Source organism: Salvelinus alpinus, chromosome 11 (assembly GCF_045679555.1).
Source record: "Salvelinus alpinus chromosome 11, SLU_Salpinus.1, whole genome shotgun sequence".
NCBI classification, from domain to species: domain Eukaryota; kingdom Metazoa; phylum Chordata; class Actinopteri; order Salmoniformes; family Salmonidae; genus Salvelinus; species Salvelinus alpinus.
In genome coordinates, this window is record NC_092096.1 from 57849345 (window position 1) to 57872600 (window position 23256).

At 40.7% G+C, this 23256-nt stretch overlaps 1 protein-coding gene across 1 annotated transcript in view; it reads right to left on the reverse strand.

Annotated features, from left to right (window-relative positions):
• The window catches only part of LOC139534553 (phospholipid-transporting ATPase ABCA1-like), a 292873-nt gene that overhangs the window by 254128 nt on the left and 15489 nt on the right, over positions 1-23256 (reverse strand). The window contains exons 2-8 of the mRNA XM_071333760.1: positions 17052-17145; positions 12930-13071; positions 12540-12667; positions 9201-9328; positions 8124-8321; positions 1067-1147; positions 602-803 (exon numbers count right to left, since the gene is read on the reverse strand). Coding sequence (XP_071189861.1) covers positions 602-803; positions 1067-1147; positions 8124-8321; positions 9201-9328; positions 12540-12667; positions 12930-13071; positions 17052-17145 — 973 coding nt within the window. The remainder of the gene's footprint in view (positions 1-601; positions 804-1066; positions 1148-8123; positions 8322-9200; positions 9329-12539; positions 12668-12929; positions 13072-17051; positions 17146-23256) is intronic.

Below are 23256 nucleotides of genomic sequence, written 5' to 3' on the forward strand. Positions count from 1 at the left end.
TATGAGGCAGTTTAATTTGGAGACGATATTTTCCAAAGTGGAAACAGCACCCCCTGTATTGAGAAAAGGACTAACATTGTTAAGGAACATTGAGGGAAAGTTTTGTGCACCCTGATACAAACATTGTATGAAGGTCATCAACTATTTTGTGTTTTGGGAACCTATTTTTTGTATTGTTCCCACAAAAAATATATGTTCTGTTAACATCAGAGGAATGTTTTTTGCACCCTAATACAAACATTGTATAATTTTCTACACAACTGAACAGATGTTGTGTTATTATAACTTTTGGAGGGAACGTTTCTCACACCTTTACCACAATTTCATTAAATGTTCTGGGAACTTTCACAGAACCAATTTTGGCTTACTGGGAGGTGATTATATGACAATACAATATGCTGTATCAAATAAAAATATAAGAACCATTTAGTGTCACAAATATGTAACATGTTGTGTCTGCTTCATAGTGTGTCATCCGGTAGAGAACAACACCAAAACTGTTACCTTGAATGACAGTACTTGTTTTCTAAAATATCAACAATTGAAGTCAGTATTTTGATAGGTCAAGGTATTGTGAACTATTAACAATACTTACTGGAACTGCGGTTCCTGGCATCAGGTAATTCACTGTTTTCTGTGTCATTCTTCATCAGTCCAGAAGCAGAGAAATTCATGGTGGTATTTGTGGAGTTGGAGTCTGGAGATTTGCCACATAGTAGCATGTTCAGACTACCAAACGCATCCGCTCTGAAATCCAGCGTGTTAGCGGACTTGAACAACATTGAGTTCTGCAACTTGTTCATCTGTATTGGTGAAGGGTGTTATTACAACAACAAATTATCAGAAAATGGCAGTGTAGTACTTAATTTATTGACTTCAAGACAACAAATTGATATGATTCTATCCATTATCATGCAATTTCTCAATAGACTTGTCTTTATATTGCCATTATTGTTATTGGTTACAGTGAGTCATATAGGGGTTACTGGGTGACACATACTGAATGTTATTAGATTTCCATGTAGGCCCACTATCCTTTCAGATGGTAAATAACTACCACACCAACCTCATCAATCACATGTAATGCATCTTCTGTAGTTCTCCCCACTAATCCAAATGTCTCTGCCGGATTCACATCCAAAGGTAGCTAAATGAGGGAAAAAGAATTTGATTTAGCAAATGTTGTTGAGTAATATCCAATACATCATGCGTATTTGTTTGTATCAGGCTTAAGGGTATTAAAGGGGAAGTTCAGTATTTTACAATTTAATGTAAGATGCATGGGTCCTCAATCTGAATTAAACTGTTGCCCATAACTCCCATCGCTTTTAGCTTACAAGTTAGCTGATGTTTGTAGTGGGTGTTTAAAACCATGGACTACAGTTTATTGTAGCCAATAGACTACTTTCAGAGTTGTAACATTGTAGTTGTAAAATACTGAACTTCCCCTTTTAGCTAACACCTCAAATGTTACATCAAACACCTCAGGTGTTTGCAATAAAAGTGGCCGACAGAGAGTATTTCTGTATTTCATTGTTCAGGTGCATGTCCTCTGAGTTTAAAACAATGGTTGCTTGAGGACAAACAACACTATATTAAGTATAGTAACTGTTACATTGGAAGAAAAAAAAACTAGACACGGCATTTTTCCAATAGTGCTCTCCATCAAAATGTGTTAACTTAGTTCAAACATGGCCCAGAACAATATCTTCCCCAACAGTGCAGTGATCGCTTTAAGTGGTTTTTACTGAAATGGTAGGAATATGATTCATATCCATACCATGTATCTGATGGCTAGAGCACAATGGCCCAAGGCAGCCCAGCCACTGTACATGTCCTTAAACACTATCATTTCCATGTGTCAGGAGTATGTTGACATGTGTCCCTGGTGACCTTCACTGAGAAAAACACATCTCAAATCGAGAGAGAGAGAATCTTAATCCCCCTGTTGTGTTTATGAAAAGTATAAGCCACAGAGTGTTTACGAATTCAAGGAAGTGTCACTCGAATCCCCGTTTATCCCGGCAATTGAGGCAGCCCTTATTGAGTTCTGAGCACATTCATTTTGGTTCAATTTTACCCTCGGCAGCAACACACAGGGAAGCTAAGACACGCTGATTGGAAAAGCATGGGCATCTCACACAGGAAATTTTGGGTGAAACAGCTTGAAATCACAGCTAAGTAGTCAATGGGCAGAGCGAGAGGTCTTGGGCTGCATCGTATTAAAGGCTTTAAAAGTAGTCCCATGGCACAAGGCAATAACTCAGAGCCATTTGGTAAGCTGTATGATGTTACAGTCTTTATTTTCCGCATTATGTGTCATTTTTCAGCTGTGTTTCCAAAGGAGGCAAGAGCATGGAATGGGGTTACAAAAATAGAACACTAATTTCATTGTGGACTAAAGAAACTACACAGGTTAGTAAGGCAGTGACCTCACTAGATTTAATGGGTACTGTAACTTCTTAATTAAGGAATGCCCAAAAATGACCCCCTCAGATTTGTGTTGTTTCAGAGTTCATAAAACCCAAGCAGCCCATTATGTTACTGAAAATATATACAGTACCAGTCAAAAGTTTGGACACACCTACTCATTCCAGGGTTTTCTTAATTGTTACTATTTTCTACATTGTAGAATAATAGTGAAGACATCACAACTACGAAATAACACATATGGAATCATGTAGTAACCAAAAAAAGGTGTTAAACAAATAAAAATATATTTGATATTTGATATTCTTCAAAGTAGCCACCCTTTGCCTTGATGACAGCTTTGTACACTCTTGGCATTATTTATATATATTTATATTATTGTCACAAAATGAGTCAGGGACAAAAACTAATGTTCCTGTGTAATTCCATGTACTTTCAAATCATATAAAAAGTAATAACACTGGTTATTATTATATATTTATCCTGGGATAAGTGCTACGTAGGTTGTAGTGTTTACACGGTACGCCAAAACGTCTGTACTTTTTCGATACTAGAACATAGTTCGGTACTAGAATTGTTTTTACTTTCAGTACTTCTGTGTGTCTCACGTCATATATGGATTGAGAGCATTAAGTCTGTCTAGTATTTTGTCTGAATCTTCTCAGTAGGCAGTAGTAACAAAGTGTATGGATATACTGACAAGATACATGTCTCTCCGCCCTAACAATAGGAGTCGTTGTCCACAAAGCGGCATGGCAGACTTTCTAGCTCCCGCCTATCCTTTCTTTGGATTGGTGGATACATTTCGTTATTGTAATATTTTGTAGAAAATTTGGTAAAGGTTGTTGACGTCAACTGCCTGTTTAAAATGGAGAGAGATGCTATGATACTAGCCTCACGCTATGAATATGCATAGCCGGCAGCATGGCTTCTAACGAAAACATCATACCTCTACGCCCGCAGCTTGTTGACAAAACTGTCTGCAGAAGCGAACTATGGGAATACTTTGATTACAGAGGAGTTGAGGACCAGCCCACCGAAACTACTAAGCAAAATGTGACCAAAGCAGTGCAGCGCAAGGGAGATTTAGTTCCAAAATGACACATTTTACACGTTAGATTTGCATTGTAACGTTGTAATTATTTGACCAATTTTTTATTATTTTTGAGTGACAAAGACATCAACATATATTCAGCATGACATTCATGTTAGTATTATAATATGATTACACAACCCAAAGTAATGTGAAATGCACTGATAACTTGACAGCAATATACAGTATTTAGACTACTTCACGTTTGTCTAAGCTTGCTAGCAGTAGCCACTAGCCAGCCAGCAGGGTTGTCACTAGTTACCACAGCCACAAAGTCATAAACCCCGCCTATTTCTATAATTTATTTTCTTAAAAAGTGATTTTATACCTAACCTTAACCACACCGCTAACCTTATACCTAATCCTAACCTTAATTTAAGACAAAAAAGCTACTTTTATGAATCATAGATGAGCAAATTAACCCAGATATGTATTAAATTACATTTTAAAACAGTTTAGATGTAATTGTTTAAAAAAAGTATCCGATATGGTTTCGCATCTGGAAAATGTAAGGTATTCTTCTGTTATTTAATATGGTGTTTTATTTTTGCAAGAAATTTAATATAGAATAGAAGATATTCCATTTATTTTTATTTGTTCTACCAGTTATCAACATATTGTTAAATGTAAAAAGAATAAAAATAAGCCCAGTGGTTATTCTGTGTCTTTAACTAATACATTGTTTTATTTTGCTGTGGTATCGTTTTGTTATCGAATATCATTTTGGTATTGAGTATCGTGTCGGTATCATGATACTAAACCTGGAATTGGTTTTGAAGTAAAACATCTGTTATCATAACAACACTACTAGTTTGTAAGATGTTAAATTATATTTATTCTGTTGATGCCATTGACGTAATGTATTGTACTTGTTCCAACAGCCATCAGTGCTCAGGCAACAAGTAGCCTTGCAGTTAGAGCGTTGGGCCATTAACCGAAAGGTTGCTTGTTCGAATACCCAAGCCGTCTACGTGAAAATCTGTCAATGTGCCCTTGAGCAAAGCACTTAACCTTATTTTGCTCCAGGGGCACTGTACTGCTATGGCTGACCCTGTAAAACTTCACATATCTGTTGTATGCGTTTTAATCACTGTATGTATTCTACACTGGGGACAAATCCTATTTGCCCTATGGGGATCAATAAAGTTTTTTAAATTAAATTAATTTAAGGTCAAAACATCTTATTTTCATACATCTCTAACCTATTGTGCACCTTGACCATTGTATGACAGAAGTAGAGAGCACCAGTTACTTACTGTCCAACACCTCCTATGACCTCACTATCTATCGTGCTCTGTGCTAAGCTGCAACAAATGTCCAAATCACCCACTACCACTCAACTCTGTCTCGATAAACCCTGTCTCTTTTTTTCTTTCTTAAGTCCCTTTCTTTATGTTTTTGTTATCAACACTTTTCTGCAACTCCCATCTCTCTGAGTGTGAAAGAATGTTTTTCCCGCTCCATTTTGCTCGGAGCTTGTCTGGCTTTCTTGTCTATGACTGAAAATGCCTCCGGGCTTAAGTTGCTCAAATGGCTTTTTTTCGCCTGTGTACTTCTTGCCTTATCATTTATTTATTGCTTTTGCTGTCCCATACACTTTCTCTCAAAGATAAACTTGTGCACTCTTTTGTAGCCTCTACTGGAAATAATGTTTAAATGAAATCAAGAAAATATCAATTTTTATTCAAACAAATTGAATTGCTTTTACTTTACTACGGCCACTGGAGACCATGCTAGGAGAAGCATAGAGAACAAACTTCAATTAAAGAGGTTATGCAAACATATTGGCTTTGATGCTCTTGAGCCAAAAAGGGTCCCTTAAATGGACAGATACAGTGCATTCGGAAAGTTTTCAGACCCCTTCCCTTTTTCCACATTATGTTACGTTATAGCCTTATTCTAAAATGGATTACATAAAACAAATCATTGTCAATCTAAACACAATACCCCATAACGACAAAACAAAAACAGGTTTCTAGACATTTTTACAAATGTATTAATGTAAACTGAGATATATTATTTACATAAGTATTCAGACCCTTTGCTATGAGACATGAATTTGAGCTCAGGTGCATACTGTTTCCATTGATCATCCTTGAGATGTTTCTAAAACTTGATTGGAATCCACCTGTGGTAAAATCAATTGATTGGACATGATTTGGAAAGGCACACACCTGTCTATATAAGGTCCCACAGATGACAGTGCATGTCAGAGAAAAAAAACAAGCCATGAGTTTGAAGGAATTGTCTGTAGCGCTCTGAGACAGGATTGTGTTGAGGCACAGATCTGGGAAAGGGTACCAAAAAATTTCTGCAGCATTGAAGGTCACCAAGAACACATTGGCCTCCATCATTCTTAAATTAAAGAAGTTTGGAACCACCAAGACTCTTCCTAGAGCTGGCCTCCCAGCCAAACTGTGCAATCGGGGGAGAAGGGCCTTGGTCAGGGAGGTGACCAAGAACCCGATGGTCACTCTGACAGAGCTCCAGAGTTCCTCTGTGGAGATGGGAGGACCTTCCAGAAGGACAACCAGCACTCTGCAGCACTCCACCAATCAGGCCTTTATGGTAGAGTGGCCAGATGGAAGCCACTCCTCAGTAAAAGGCACATGACAGACCGCTTAGAGTTTTCTAAAAGCCACCTAAAGGACTCTCAGACCATGATAAACAAGATTCTTTGGTCTGATGAAACCAAGATTGAACTCTTTGGTCTGATTGCCAAGCGTCATGTCAGGACGAAACCTGGCACCAACCCTACGGTGATAAATGGTGGTGGCAGTATCATGCTGTGGGGATGTTTTTCAGCGGTAGGGACTGGGAGACTAGTCAGGATTGAGGGAAAGATTTACGGAACTAAGTACAGAGAGATCCTTCATAAAAACATCTCCAGAGCCCTCAGGAACTCAGACTGGGGCGAAGGTTCACCTTCCAACAGGACAACGACCCTAAGCACACAGCCAAGATAACGCATGAGTGGCTTCGGGACAAGCCTCTGAATGTTCTTGAGTGGCCCAGCCAGAGCCCAGACTTGAACCCGATTGAACATCTCTGGAGAGATCTGAAAATAGCTGTGCAGTGACGCTCCCTATCCAACCTGACAGAGCTTTAGAGGATATGCAGAGAAGAATGGGAGAAACTCCCCAAATACAGGTGTGCCAAGCTTGTAGCGTCATACCCAAGAAGACTTAAGGCTGTAATCGCTGCCAAAGGTGAGTCAACAAAGTTCTAAGTAAAGGGTCTGAATACTTACGTAAATGTGTTATTTTTTTACATTTGGCAAAAATGTCAAAAAAACAGTTTTTGCTTTGTCATTTTGGGGTTTGTGTGAAGATTGATGAGGGAAAAACTGATATAATCCATTTTTGAATTTGGCTACATAACGTAACAAAATGTGGAAAAAGTCAAGGGCTTGCCGAATACACTGTATTTTGCCCAGAATTTACCTCATTTGACTAAAAGGGATACAACTCCCAACGCCCAAGCATATTGTTAGCCGAAAACAAAGTATTGTGTGGTTCCATGAGTTTAGTAACTTAACTTCCATACAGCCTCTTTAACAGAGCAAAAAGCTCAGGCTTAGGGAAAATCTCTCACCTTGGGTTTATTCAAACATACTTTTCCCCTACAGCCGTCCAAACCATTATACCACCATGCCAACATATTGAGACAGATACACTCTCACATATTTCAAAGGTGCAATAAACAACGTAGGTTAAGATGGTGAATGCCTTGGACAGTTTTGACCTTAGGATGCTCTGTTCGATGCAAGATTGAAAAAGTGAACTCACGCATTGGAGACAGAGATACAAGATTCAGTAACGAAAATACTCCAGAGAAAATGATCTAGAATATAAACCTAAATGATTGCCGACTCCACACTATTGTATAATATTGTATATATCCAATGTAATGCACTGTTGAGGCCCTTTGGTTTACTACGAGCTAAAAGGAATAAGTAAGTAAGTCCAATTTAATTTCTTTGCTTCTTAGAAACTATGCAGCTCAATAGAACTAAAATATGTATTATTATGCAGCAGTATTAAGTTGAGTGTTATAGCTGCACAGGATATGCCTGCAATTTGACAGTAACAAGCTCCAATTGACTACAGCCTAGGAACTCCTGATTTAGCCTTAATATTTGTTCCCTACTTGGTGACATGTGGATGTCTTGGACCGAAAATAGCCACTAATTGCGAATCACCAATATGCCACATGCCACAACCATCAGGCAGTGACTAACATAGATTTCAAACAATTAAGATCCAAAAGAGAGAAAAGGTCAGTGAAATACAATGCTGCATTATTACATGCACTGTATGTCACAGTGAAACAAACAATACAATTGAAGATGGAATCTGCATTAGGGGAAACAGCGCCACTGTCCGACCCAGCATCTTCGTTATTGCATCGAGCAGTGTGGGTATTCTGCTGTTCTATCGCGTGTGCAATGATGTCAGAGAACAAAAACTATGTTAATTGTTTGCTGTAACTTCTTTGTTGTTGTAATATCCCAAACGAACGTGGCCGTTTCACCATTAAGGATTCCAGGTTTAAGGTCAATTGACAGCATTCAGTTGCAAGCCTAATTCCAATGACTTACGTTGGTGAGTATCTTCCTTGTATCCAGGTTTTGTAGGAAAACTTCCTTGGCTCGTCTCATCTTTTGTGCTGGGAGGGAGCAGCTGACATTCTGAAAGGCCTCCTTGTCAGACACGCTGGTGAATTCCACATATCTATCAAGAGTTGTTCCATTGCAGAGGGTGGTTCTCAGGTCGTCTTGCCTTGAAATGCCCATCATCTGGTTAAAGGATATGATGAGTGTCAGAAGTGAAAGAAACCTATCTGATTCAGTTTTCTACTTTAATTTTGTACTTTCACATATGCAGATGAGCAGACACAGACACAGACAACACACACACACTAACCCCGGCCCACGCACACATTAGACAGTGAGTGGAGGAGGTGGTGATCTCCTACTCATTGTGCATTCTATCTGAACACCCTTTTCAGTGAATTGTGTACTGCCTGGCACACGTAATTGTCTTCCTCCATGTCATCTGATATCAGTTGGAACAGCGTATCAATTGGGAACATCTGAATGGGTCGCTCATAGATCACACTTACAGTATAGCTTTATTTCACCCAAACACAAAGGTCTCAGCCAGGTAGAGCAGTGATCCTCAATCAACTACTGGGGGACCGCCAAGTATTCACACTTGGGAACCCCTAAGGCTAACACACCTGATTTTAAAATTAGTTGAACCAGGTGTGTTAATGCTGGGCTTGAACAAAGATGAAAATGATGTCCTTGCAATACATTCAGTGATATGTTCAATCATTTTGGGAGGTAGGTAGTAGCCTAGAGGTTGGAGAGGTCCCTGGTTTGAATCAACAGCTGAGTACTAAAAGAAGTGCAAGACTGCTCGTCTCTTATCCCAACTACAATCTCCAACCATTTTGCTCTTGAACAAGACATTTGGCACTAGCGCCACTGCACCCTGGCTGAAAAGTCTGTGTTCGTGTGTTGTGTGGGCGAGGTGTTTATTAAGAGAAAAGCAGACAAATAAAGTCGTGTTGTGTTTGTTAAGAGTGCAATGTTGTTTCCGGACCTTTCTGCACATCTTTTGCACGCAGTACTATGACGTGAAAATGTGTGCGTGGCGTTATGCCCACTCACCTCATTCCGTTGAATATTTGAGTTCATCAGACTGTTGACTACTGTCAATGGCATGGACAAGTTCTTCTTCAGATATGCGGTGAACATTTCATTGTCATTTAGGATACTTCTCAGAGGAATGGGCTGACCTTAAACAGGAAGGGAGAGAAGAGAAGAGAACAAGTTGTGCTTTCGCGTTAGAATGGATCTGGGGTGAAACCTATTTTTGAGGGAGCTGTATCATTTCTTTGGAAGACTCAATGTAATATACTCCCTAAAAGTGTCAAACATCAAAGATTGGGAGATATTTCTGAAAGAGGTGATGTTCCTTTCTCATGTTGTTGTTGACAGCATTAGGTGTAGCATTTCCCAGAGTGCTTTGCTTTGATTCGTTTTTTGGTTTCCTCATCACTTTGGAGGGCATTGGGTCATAAACTACTGATGAATCAGAATTTAAATTGTATTGTATTCTCCAAGTGAATGTTGCAATAAAATGTGGATAAGAGCGAGGGAGGGTCGAACAGTGGAATTGTTTTAGTGAGAGCTCGCACATCGTTGCTAAACGTGTATCAGTCAGTTAAGTAGCCATTTTGTGCTGATGATAATAATAAATTACATTTCTATTGCACTTTTCATAACAATCTCAACGTGCTTCAAAAGCAAAACAGTACAAGCAGTACATCATCATGAGTAGCCTACCTATAGTTAGGTCAACCAATACATCATCATGAGTAGCCTAGCTTTAGTAAGGTCAACCAATAGAGGCCAAGTCTTTGAGTGCATGCATCCTCCAAAGATGGAGAGGGACAGTTCAGAGGAAGGGGGTCAGGGAGATGGTTGATAAAGACGGAGTCTGGTGACGATCATGTAGAGGGCTACTCTGGGAACCAGCCTGAGTCGTGTAGCTACTGGACTTCTCCTCCTCCAGAATGTATGGTACCCACTTGGGTGATGCCTCAGCAGCTCTGGGAGCCAGAAAGCTCACCACACACAGTTCAGAGTAGGAGCCAGCTGTCCTCATTACGAGCCCAAGCTTCAAACGACTCTTCAATTTATGTTTTCAAAAGACCAGGAACCAGAAGCCAGGTGATACAAAAAAGCTGGTAGAGTGTCCAGATGCATCATTCAAACAAAAACAATTAGCCAGCTAGCTATATATTCCCACTGATAGTCATGATCGCAGCGACAAAATCAAAACCAATCGACTGTTGAATGCTAACCTCCCCACTTTGAATGAGAATGTAAGGGTACAGCTCACAAGCTAAATACATCCCAGTACTAGTTTCCTGTACAATGGTTAGCTACTAGGCTACATGGTTCGGTTAAGTATTCTAGAGTAAATAAATAGAACATAATGAAATCTGTTATGGAACTAATTTCATGAGTATCAATATTGGTGGATATGCTAAGGACTTCTTAACTTAAACCACAGGTAGAGCTACTCTTACTATCAATATATTTCGTAATAATACTGTACTCTTACTAATAATATCATCTTACTAACACTATGACCTTACTAATACAATACTATTACTAATACTATACTCTCACTATCACTATACTCTTACTACCATTATACTCTTACTATCACGACACTCTTACTATCACTACAATATTACTATAACTACACGCTTACTAGCACTACATTCTTACTATCAAAATACTCTTGCAGTCACTATAATCGTACTAATAATACACTGTTACTAATACTACACTCTTACTATCACTACACTCTTACTAATACTACACCATTGCTATCAATACAATCTTACTAATACTATACTCTTACTATCACTATACTCTTACTAATACTACACTATTACCAATGTTACGCTCGTGCTCTCACTATACTCCTACCAGCGCTATACTATTACCAGTACTATACTCTTACTGATACTCTTGCTAATACTATACTATTACTGTCACTATACCCGTACTGGTACTATAATCTTACTAGTACTATACTCATCATATCACTATACTCTTGCTGTCACTATACTCTTACTATCACTATAGTCATATTATCACTATACTCATACTAATACTATACTCTTGCCAATACTATACGCGTGTCAATACCGTGCTCTTACTAATGCTATACTCTTACTAATACTATACTATTAATATCACTATAATCTTAATATCACTACACTCTTACTAATACTATAATCGTACCAATACTATACTCTTACCAATACTATACTCTTAATAATGCTATACTCTTACCAGTACTATACTCCTACTATCAATATGCTGGCACCAATACTATACACGTACTAGTACTATACTCTTAATAATGCTATACGTATACTAATCTTATATACATACTAATACTATACTCATACTACCATTATCTCTTGCCAATACTATACTTATGCTGCCACTATACTCATACTGATGCTAAACACTTGCTAATACTATAACCATACTACCACTCTACTCTTGCTAATACTATACTCATACTACCACTATGCTCTTACAAATACTATACTATTGCCAATAGTATACCTCTGTCATTATCATTGTAACACCACCAATCAGGTAGGACAACATTACGCTAACATGTCAAAACCAAAAACATGCTCTCGCCTCCGACTGAACTTGGTTGCCGGACGAGATTGGAGTCCCCACCCTAACACATTTAATCATTTCCGGTGAGAAGCACAATACAGTCACATTTGCCATCCCTATCCCTTTGATATCCCTCTGCTTCTTGCTTGCGTTAATGACCTTTCGCCATCTCGCCTCAGACAGCGTATCCCATTAATTAAGCTGTGGCATAGATCTCTGATGGATTTAATCTTGTATATTACAAGCCCGCGACCCCAAAATGCAAATGTGGTTTTCAGTGTGGTGTTTGTGCGAGGCTCAACAATGGCCAAGCCCCCTTTTGCCTATTTGCAAATTAGGTGCCTTATGAAAATCTGAATATCCTCAGGCTAAATGAGCCAAATGCAAAGTAACAACTTATAAAGATAAACGATCTGCCACTCCACACAGAAAATTGGATCATAAATAATCAGTTGTCATTGTTTTTCAAGGGATGTTGGAGAATAACAAATCGTGAATGGGCTACTCTCGTTGATAGAGGACCTTGGTCAAATCCATGGCGAAGTGATTGTCAGTCTGGTAAAGTATTATACTGTTCCAATTACTGCTGAACCAGTAATTGGACAAGCTGTAAAAGCTTTATTATTCATGATTTTTTCAGGGTTTGGTTTAAGACTTAGTTTTAAACAGTGGGTACAGGATCAGTTGAGTTTGTGTGCCAAAGTAGATCACCACTCCAAGGGGCTCATGATTTTCCAGGGTCCTAAAAACAGTTTGAACAATTTGAGTTGAAATGTTGAAATACTGTACCGTTTGCAGTGTTAGATGTCTGTATAATCAAGGCCCAATGGTCCATATCTTCTGAAAGCCTCTGGAATTTGTTTAGGATGGATCTGTTTGCCAGAAGTGACTGCAGCTCGATCAACATCCCAGCAATTCTGGTTAGACAGAGAAAGGTTGAAAAAAAAAAAAACATTATTCAAGAAAAATCTTAAACAATGCATGGCTAAATAAAAGATAGCTTTAACATTTTTCACATATGTTATAACTCACATTCTAAAACAACATCAATGGCCAACTGAGCATCACAACCTACCATTATCAAGGTGAAATAATGCAAGTCAAACTAGGATATATTGAAGTACATTTGGAAATTGTCACTGTATGGAAATTGGTTGAAATGGTTGCCCTTCTACATACATGGAATTGTTGAAGTTGTTGACTTGTCCTGGTGCTTCTCCTGGCGTGGGATGGTTTACACAGGGGTTGCCTATGTTACACATCATGCTTTGAAGCCAAGGCAGCACCCCGGAGGACGGCATGGCTATATTTGGATAATGACCTGGAACCAGAAAAATAAGCTATCCTATCATTTCCCTTCATACATGACCACCAAAAAGTCCTCATCCTCCACTTTTCTTCAAAGATACATACTGCAGTCAGAGTGAGACCTCCCACTCCCTAATTGTTTTTGTTTCAATGGAAGGCATTGAACAAAGTAGACCAGAGCCAGCTGCTATTGCATTGGTGTCTATGGGAGAGTTAGACCGGACCTGACCATTTTTTCAATGGTAAACGGCCATCTTAATTTATCCACCCTATTTGCGACAATGTCCTCAGATGCTGGCTTCCATTGAGTGAATTGATTGGTGTGTGTCTGTGTGTTCTGTCTCAGCCATCTTAATATGGTCAGCTGATGACCACCTGACCCATCAGCTGGCTCGGCAGTCATCTTGCATAGGCACTTGGCCACATTGATAGTTGAATTTGACATTTCATTGGAGACTATGCATAGGATTTTAGGATATCCCTACTCAGCATGCTAAATGTCCCTACTTACAGTTAATTTGGAAAGTATTCAGACCCCTTCACATTTTGATTCGTTACAGCCTTATTCTAAAATGGATTCAATTGTTTTTCTCCTCATCAATCTACACAATACCCCATAATCACTAAGCAAAAAACAGGTTTTTAGAAATGTTTGCACATTTCTAAAAACAGAAATATCACATTTACATAAGTATTCAGACCCTTTACTCAGTACTTTGTTGAAGCACCTTTGGCAGCGATTACAGCCTCGAGTCTTCTTGGGTACAAGCTTGGCACACCTGTATTTGGGGAGTTTCTCCCATTCTTCTCTGAAGCTCCTCTCAAGCTCTGTCAGGTTGGATGGGGGTGTTGCTGCACAGCTATTTTCAGGTCTTAGGGTTGTTGTCTTGTTGGAAGGTGAACCTTCTCCCCAGTCTGAGGTCCTGAGCACTCTGGAGCAGGTTTTCATCAAGGATCTCTCTATACTTTGCTCCGTTCATCTTTCCCTCGATCCTGACTAGTCTCCCAGTCCCTGCCGCTGAAAAACATCCCCACAGCATGATGCTGCCACCCCCATGCTTCACCGTAGGGATGGTGCCATGTTTCCTCCAGACATGACGCTTGATATTCAGGCCAAAGTGTTCAATCTTGGTTTCATCAGCCCGGAGAATCTTGTTTCTCATGGTCTGAGAGTCCTTTAGGTGGCTTTTGGCAAACTCCAAGCTGGCTGTCATGTGCCTTTTACTGAGAAGTGGCTTACGTCTAGCCACTCTACCATAAAGGCCTGATTGGTGGAGTGCTGCAGAGACGGTTGTCCTTCTGGAAGGTTCTCCCATCTCCACAGAGGAACTCTGGAGCTCTGTCAGAGTGACCATCGAGTTCTTGGTCGCCTCCCTGACCAAGGCCCTTTTCCCCCGATTGCACAGTTTGGCCAGGTGGCCAGCTCTAGGAAGAGCCTTGGTGGTTCCAAACTTCTTCCATTTAGGAATTATGGAAGCCAATGTGTTCTTGGGGACCTTCAATTCTGCATAAATGCTTTGGGAACCCTTCCCCAGATCTGTGCCTCGACACAATCCTGTCTCAGAGCTCTACGGACAATTCCTTCGACCTCATGGCTTGGTTTTTTCTCTGATATGCACTGTCAACTGTGGGACCTTATATAAACAGGCGTGTGCCTTTTCAAATAATGTCCAATCAATTGAATTTACCAGAGGTGGGCTCCAATCAAGTTGTAGAAACAGGATGCACCTGAGCTCAATTTCAAGTCTCATAGCAAAGGGTCTGAATACTTATGTAAATAAGGTATTTCTGTATATTTATTTGTATAAATTAGCAAACATTTATAAACACCTGTTTTTGCTTTGTCATTATGGGATATGCTGTGTAGATTATTGTTAACCTTTATTTAACTAGGCAAGTCAGTTAAGAACAAATTCTTATTTTCAATGACGGCCTAGGAACAGTGGGTTAACTGCCTTGTTCAGGGGCAGAACGACAGATTTGTACCTTGTCAGCTCGGGGATTCGAACGTGCAACCTTTCGGTTATTAGTCCAATGCTCTAACAACTAGGCTACGCTGCCGATTGATGAGGAAAAATTTGTATTTAATCAATTTTAGAATAAGGCTGTAACGTAACGGAATGCGGAAAAAGTCTGAATACTTTCCGAATGCACTGTATATATCTAGGGAGTAGGGGTGTCCTAAAATGTACATCATACTAATGAGAGTTTGTAAGGGGATTGATACTGAACAGTGTGTGTCACAGTGGATGGTAGGACATTTGCTGGGCCACGGTGACACTGCTACTTTTTTCAGGTGACAAAGTTACAGAAGAAGATGCAGAAAGGAAGTGACAAGCTTACATTTCATGATTACAAATGTTGTGATTGGAGTGCATTGGATGACATTTTTGGGGGACTATGTCACAGTGAATTATTTCACATTTTGGCATACAAAGGGAGCTAGTATGTCACCCTTTATGCAGGTGTATTCAAGTACTATTTGAGAAGGTCCAGTCACACACATTTCCTAGGTAGCAGGTTCGAATGGATATCATAATTTTTCGTATTAACAAACCTCCACCTCACAACCCATGTGACCCCAAACAGTTCACACCCTTCTTGTTGGCGGAGAGAACATTTAGCAGTTTTAATGCTAATTTCCTGAAATTCTACACATTTTGCCATGTCTTATGTGTGTTCATATGATAGCAGGGGTTGAATTAAATCGGGACCCTCGGTCCGTATTGACCACGTTCTGGGTCCAGATCCGGCCCACGGTCCACATGTTGAATTTGGGGGCTTTAGAGTATAATGATTTGTGAGTTTATAGACAATTTTCGAAGCATCTATATATTTTGGAAATACTTTATAAACTCAGCAAAAAAATAAATGTCCCTTTTTCAGGACCCTGTCTTTCAAAGATAATTCGTAAAAATGCAAATAACTTCACAGATCTTCATTGTAAAGGGTTTAAACACTGTTTCCCATGCTTGTTCAATGAACCATAAACAATTAATGAACATGCACCTGTGGAACGGTCGTTAAGACACTAACAGCTTACAGACGGTAGGCAATTAAGGTCACAGTTATGAAAACTTAGGACACTAAAGAGGCCTTTCTACTGACTCTGAAAAACACCAATAGAAAGATGCCCAGGGTCCCTTCTCATCTGCGTGAACGTGCCTTAGGAATGCTGCAAGGAGGCATGAGGACTGCAGATGTGGCCAGGGTAATAAATTGCAATGTCCGTACTGTGAAACGCCTAAGACAGCACTACAGGGAGACAGGACGTACAGCTGATCATCCTCGCAGTGGCAGACCACATGTAACAACACCTGCACAGGATCGGTACATCCGAACATCACACCTGCGGGACAGGTACAGGATGGAAACAAGGGGAAGACATCCTCCTCCCTCATGTGGTACCCTTCCTGCAGGCTCATTCTGACATGACCCTCTAGCATGACAACGCCACCAGCCATACTGCTTGTTCTGTGCGTGATTTCCTGCAAGACAGGAATGTCAGTGTTCTGCCATGGCTAGCGAAGAGCCCGGATCTCAATCCCATTGAGCACGTCTGGGACCTGTTGGATCGGAGGGTAAGGGCTAGGGCCATTCCCCCCAGAAATGTCTGGGAACTTGCAGGTGCCTTGGTGGAACAGTGGGGTAACATCTCACAGCAAGAAGTGGCAAATCAGGTGCAGTCCATGAGTCGGAGATGCACTGCAGTACTTAATGCAGCTGTTGGCCACACCAGATACTGACTGTTACTTTTGATTTTTACCCCCCCTTTGTTCAGGGACACATTATTCCATTTATGTTAGTCTCATGTCTGTTGAGCTTGTTCAGTTTATGTCTCAGTTGTTGAATCTTGTTCATACAGATATTTACAAGTTTGCTGAAAATAAACGCAGTTGACAGTGAGAGGACGTTTCTTTTTTTGCTGAGTCTACATGCTTTATAAAGACTCTATAAGTTGTCATTTGCTTAAAGTGGGACTGTTCTACTTACATCCGCCCTGATAAATGGGTTGATTGGTTGATCTCACCCTGACGAGGATTAAGAACAGGAAGAGAGGCCACAACAACTCCACCACCAGACGCACCTGCATTGAAGTTAAAGAAGAGAGATTGCCTCATGTTACATCATATCATATTATATCATATTGAAGTATATTACCTTGTGAATCCCATTCTAGTCATTGCTACTGCCTGTGTTATTGCCCTAAAAGGAAGGGGTCAATTCAGACACTTTTCTGAAAGATATAGTCAGTGTTATTGAAGAGGAGTTAGGGTCACCTTGTTTGTCATTGCAATAAAATACCCTGTATATTGAAATTGGCATGCCAAGTGCCTAGACTTCTACAACAAATTACATATAATCTAATATGAATGACATGTCATACATTTTATGTTATGACCAGTGGAGGCTGCTGAGCGGATGTGTTTGATGTATTTTATACCATTCCGCTGATTCCGCTCCAGTCATTACCACAAGCCCGTCCTCCCCTATTAAGGTGCCGCCATCCTCCTGTGGTTATGACACTTACTGTCCACGATATTTAAAGATGATTAAAGGGCATTTGAAACAAATACTATAGCCATCCATCTATGATTACGAAACACGCATCTCTGAAATAATAGAACTCAAAGTACAGTGACAAATCACAGAGTCGAGGTTTCAGTAAATTGCAGCACCTCTGCAAAATCACCTGTTTCAGTAAATTGCAGCACCTCTGCAAAATCACCTGTTGTGTACGAATGTGCTTTTTAAATCATTAGGTATGGTTCAGTGAAGTTAATGAGGGTTCACTGGAGCGTGAGTGTGCGTGTGTGTGCATGCGTATAGGCGCCTGTGTGTGTATGCGTATAGGCGCGTGTGTGTGTGTGTGTGTGTGTGTGTGTGTGTGTGTGTGTGTGTGTGTGTGTGTGTGTGTGTGTGTGTGTGTGTGTGTGTGTGTGTGTGTGTGTGTGTGTGTGTGTGTGTGTGTGTGTGTGTGTGTGTGTGTCAAAGCATAGTCATTGCGGTGGGGTCGGCTTCTACATCACTATAGCTTTGAGCTTTTACCGAGGATGAGACTGCAAGCTCCACTGACTCCTCTACTTCTTCGCCTGGCCAAAGCTTACTCACATCGTCTTCTCATACACTGGCTGCATCCCAAAATGTGCAATTTAACGGCACCATATTCCCTATTTAGTGCTTCCCCATAAGGCTCTGGTCAAAAGTAGTGCACTACTGAGGGAATTGGGTATAATTTGGGACGCAGACACACAGTCTATCCTGCTATAAATGGAATTTAAACCTGAGTGTCTGGACCCCTGGGTCCCTTATCTTCGTTAATGTGTCCAGTTCACCACCCTCCTGCATCTCTCCCTACCACATCAAAGATATCATCCTTTTATTCCAAATAACCCCGGGGAATGAAAAGGGGAGAAAAAACAAGTCACACAATGGAGGCTTGATGTGTTCCCTTTGAGTTTTTCTCTTACTCTATCTCTTCATTTGCCCTTTGTAGAGATGGCTAGTGACACTGTGAGCACAATCTCACCGTGGCATGGGAGATTGGAGCCTTTTGAAACCCTCCTAGCTAATCAGAAGTTCAACGGGACTCTTGCCCTATGTATGCTATCTCATTCTAATGCCTATAGACTAGCCACCGATTATGCAAGCTAGCTAATGTTGAACCAACACCTACATGCAGCCTGGCTATATGTATACCGTATCAACCTGAGTAGCTAAGAGACAAGGTAGGAGTGCAAATCAGAGCAACAGTCAAAGTGCTCTCACAGTGTGAGCTGTCTACAGGCTTCGCAAAGAGCCAACTAGGGAGGAAGGTATTACAACGCTACATCCGGCCTCAACTTTCCACCTCACCCCCTCATCTAGGCTTTTGTGTGTCCCTCAGCGTTTTCCCTCTCTCTCCCTCCACCTCCGCCGATCTCTTCTGCCGGCGTGTTCATCTCCCCCATCCTCTGCTGTGGAATAACCTAGCTAGAGGAATCAAAGCCAGCGCTAGCCTCAATTGTGCTGCGGCTCTCACTAGAGTCCATGGCCTTAAAAAATCACCATTGCTGTTCCACTGACTGGATGTCTGTTGTTGTCAATCCTTTTCAAATATGAATGACTTATTGTGTCTCTAAGGCATGTGATTATTATTTCTTGTTGCTAAAATATATGCATACATACAAACTCTTTTAGGTTTCTGAATTCAGCCCAACGGCGTTGTGAGATGGTACTCGGCCAATACAGTAGTTGTTATTTTGGTGTTTTATTTGTTGTTACTGAGTGTTGTAGCTTCTCCGATGCTGTGACATGGACTTACAGTCCATAGATTTAAAGAGAACTTAAATGAGCCACACCAATTGAATATGGTTGCTACAGTACATAATATTTATCTTTTGCTCAACAATGTAATACGGTATGTAACCGAAGTCAAAGCTGAATATCAATAGGAAACCACAATTTATTGAGGGATGTCTTAGGTAATTTCACATCTCTTCCATTTTCCTCAGCTTTACATGTGTCAGGGAAATTGTGGTACCACTACGAATGTGAATTATCATAATGTATTCCACAGTATCAGAGGAAAGACAAAAGGATCAAATACAATTTATTTGTCACATGTGCCGAATACAACTGGTGTAGACTTTATCGTGAAATGCTTGCTTACAAGCCCTTCCTAACAATGCAGAGTTTAAAAAATAAAATAGTAACACAGAGGAATAAAATAAAATACACAAGAATGGAGCTATATACAGGGAGTACCAGTACCAGATCAATGTGGAGCTATATACAGGGAGTACCAGTACCCAATCAATGTGCAGAGTTACGAGATATTTGAGGTAGATACGTACATGAAGGCAGAGTAAAGTGACTAGGCATCAGGATAGATAGTAATAAGAGTAAAATAAAGAAAAGAGTAGCAGCAGCAAATGATGAGTGCAAAAGTGTGTGCGTATGTGCGTATGTAGTGTGATTGTGTGTGGGGTTTTGTGTGGGACTGACAATATAGTACGCCCTTACAAAAGAAAAAAACAACAGCCATGGATGACGGAACAACTTAAAGCGGCCATCAAGAAAAGATAACAAATATTTGACAGATGAGGGAAAACTGAGAATTTGAAAAAAGCGAGAAACCCTGTTCAAAAGCTCATCCGAGGGGCAAAGAAAAGAAAAACTACTACACAAATTAAATTCAAGCCCTCAAAAATAAGAACCCAAAAAAGTACGGGACTTCATCAACAAAGTGCTTTGTAGTTCAAAATCATCTGGAGAGACGATACAGATTGACTGTGTGGAAAAATGACGATGTTACTGAGGTCTTGAACAAGTTCTTTGCTGAAGCATGACTAGGAAATACATCCTTCACAGTTTTTCCTCTTCCTAGGCCTGTGGGGAAGGAGAACTATGCAACATTGGATAAATTAAACAAGGTCTTTCAAGACTCCGTCTAAAGAAAGCAAGTGGTCCAGATGGTATCTCCCTGGTTACTGAAGGAATTTTCAGTGGTCACTCACTCACTTACAATAGTTAACGCCTCCTCTCAACTGGGCTACGTTTCTACAGTGTGGAAGATCGTCAACATCTGCCCCATTCCTAAGGTCCCCAGCCCTGGATAGAAAAGTGATTGGAGACGAAACTCTCTGACATTTTGTCTGGGTGAAGTCCAGGAAATTCTCATTGCGAAGAAGCTCATACCATTTGCCCTTGAAGAATGCAAAAACCAGAATGCATACTTGCCTGAACACAGCACAACAAATGCGCTGATCAGAGCCGCACACACCTGACTTACGGAGACAGACTCAAAGCAGCCGATAATGGTCTGGGTTCTGCTGGCGGACATGTCAAAGGTTTTTGATCGTGTCAACCATGCTAAACTTCTCCAGCATCTGGCCAGTCTGGGTCTAGGTCCAAGGCTACTCACCTGGCTTCACAGCTATATAACAGGGAGAACACAGAGGGTGATGGCAAATGGAATTTACAGCTCATGGACAGAGGTAACATCTGGGGTCCCACAGGGTGGGGTCGTCCAGTTTTACCTCTTCTTGCTTCACATGTCCGCTCAGAGAGTCATCTTTGAGGATACACTGGACACCTGCTACGCCGATGACATTGGGCTGTCCCGTGATTTAAGGCTAGTCAACATTGAAAATGACACCTCCACGGAAGAGGAGGAAAAGCAACGGAAAAGCAACTGGAGCATTGGACGGTAGACAACCACATGATTCTTAAAGGAAAGAAGTCTGTCAAACTAAGAATCTGCTTCTCCCAAAATCCTCCCCAAACAGCTCCACTAATAATAGATGGACAGGCTGTTCCAGTTGGAAAAGCACAAAATAACAAGGCTTCCAATAGGACAACCAACTCAGTGGGGAACAACATACTGACCAGACAGTGAAAGAGGCTTCACGTTATCTCCATTTCCTGACTGTGATGGCAAGAAACGGCCTTCCCGCTGATGATCTTGTGGACATCTACACCACTCTGATCCAACCATGCCTGGAGAATGCTCAGACTCGTCAGTCTTTTCTTGTTCTGAGAAATGAAGGCTATTCCATGCGGGAAATTGCCAAGAAACTGAAGCTCTCGTACAAAAACGACCATGAAGCTTAAGGGCTATAGGGCCACAAACAAAGACAACTACCCACAACGAAAGGAGGGAAAAAGGGCTACCTAAGTATGGTTCCCAATCAGAGACAACGATAGACAGCTGCCCCTGATTGAGAACCATACCCGGCCAAAACATAGAAACACAAAATCATAGAAAACAAAACATAGAATGCCCACCCCAAATCACACCCTGACCAAACAGAGACAAAAAAAGTCTCTAAGGTCAGGGCGTGACAGATATTCCAATAAAAAATCAGCTACAATTGTCATTTACAACATTAACAATGTCTACACTGAATTTTTGATAAATTTTAAGAGACAAAAAAATCAGCTTTCTTTCAAAAACAAGGACATTTCTAAGTGACCCTGTGGATGTATTTCAAGGCCTGCCTTCAAACTCAGTGCCTCTTTGCTTGACATCATGGGAAAATCAAAAGAAATCAGCCAAGACCTCAGAAAAAAATTGTAGACCTCCACAAGTCTGGTTCATCCTTGGGTGCACTTTCCAAACGCCTGAAAGTACCATGTTCATCTGTACAAACAGTATTACACAAGTATAAACACCATGGGACCATGCAGCTGTCATACCGCTCAGAAAGGAGATGCGTTCTGTCTCCTAGAGATGAACATACTTTGGTGCGAAAAGTGCAAATCAATCCCAGAACAACAGCAAACAACAGCAAAGGACTAACAGCAAAGATGCTGGAGGAAACAGGTACAAAAGTATCTATATCCACAGTAAAACGAGTCCTATATAGACATAACCTGAAAGGCCACTCAGCAAGGAAGAAGCCACTGCTCCAATACCACCATAAAAAAGCCAGACTACGGTTTACAACTGCACATGTGAACAAAGATCGTACTTTTGGAGAAATGTCCTCTGGTCTGATGAAACAAAATTAGAACTGCTTGGCTATAATGACCATCGTTATGTTTGGAGGAAAAAGCGGGTGGCTTGCAAGCCGAAGAACACCATCCCAACGTGAAGCACAGGGGTGGCAGCATCATGTTGTAGGGGTGCTTTGCTGCAGGAGGGACTGGTGCACTTCACAAAATAGACAGCATCATGAGGCAGGAAAATTATGTGGATATATTGAGGCAACATCTCAAGGCATCAGTCAGGAAGTTAAAGCTTGGCCGCAAATGGGTCTTCCAAATGGATAATGACCCCAAGGATACTTCCAAAGTTATGGCAAAATGGCTTAAGGACAACAAAGTCAAGGTATTGGAGTGGCCATCACAAAGCCCTGACCTCAATCCTATAGAAAATGTATGGGCAGAACTGAAGAAGCGTAGACGAGCAAGGAGGCTTACAAACCTGACTCAGTCACACCAGCTCTGTCAGGAGGAATGGGCCAAAATTCACCCAACTTATTGTGGGAAGCTTGTGGAAGGCTACCCGAAACGTTTAACCCAAGTTAAACAATTTAAAGACAATGCGACCAAATACTAATTGAGTATGTAAAGTTCTGACCCACTGGGAATGTTGTGAAAGAAATAAAAGCTGAAATAAATCATTCTCTCTACTGTTATTCTGACATTTCACATTCTTACATCAAAGTCGTGCTCCTAACTGACCTAAGATAGGGAATTTTTACTAGGCTTA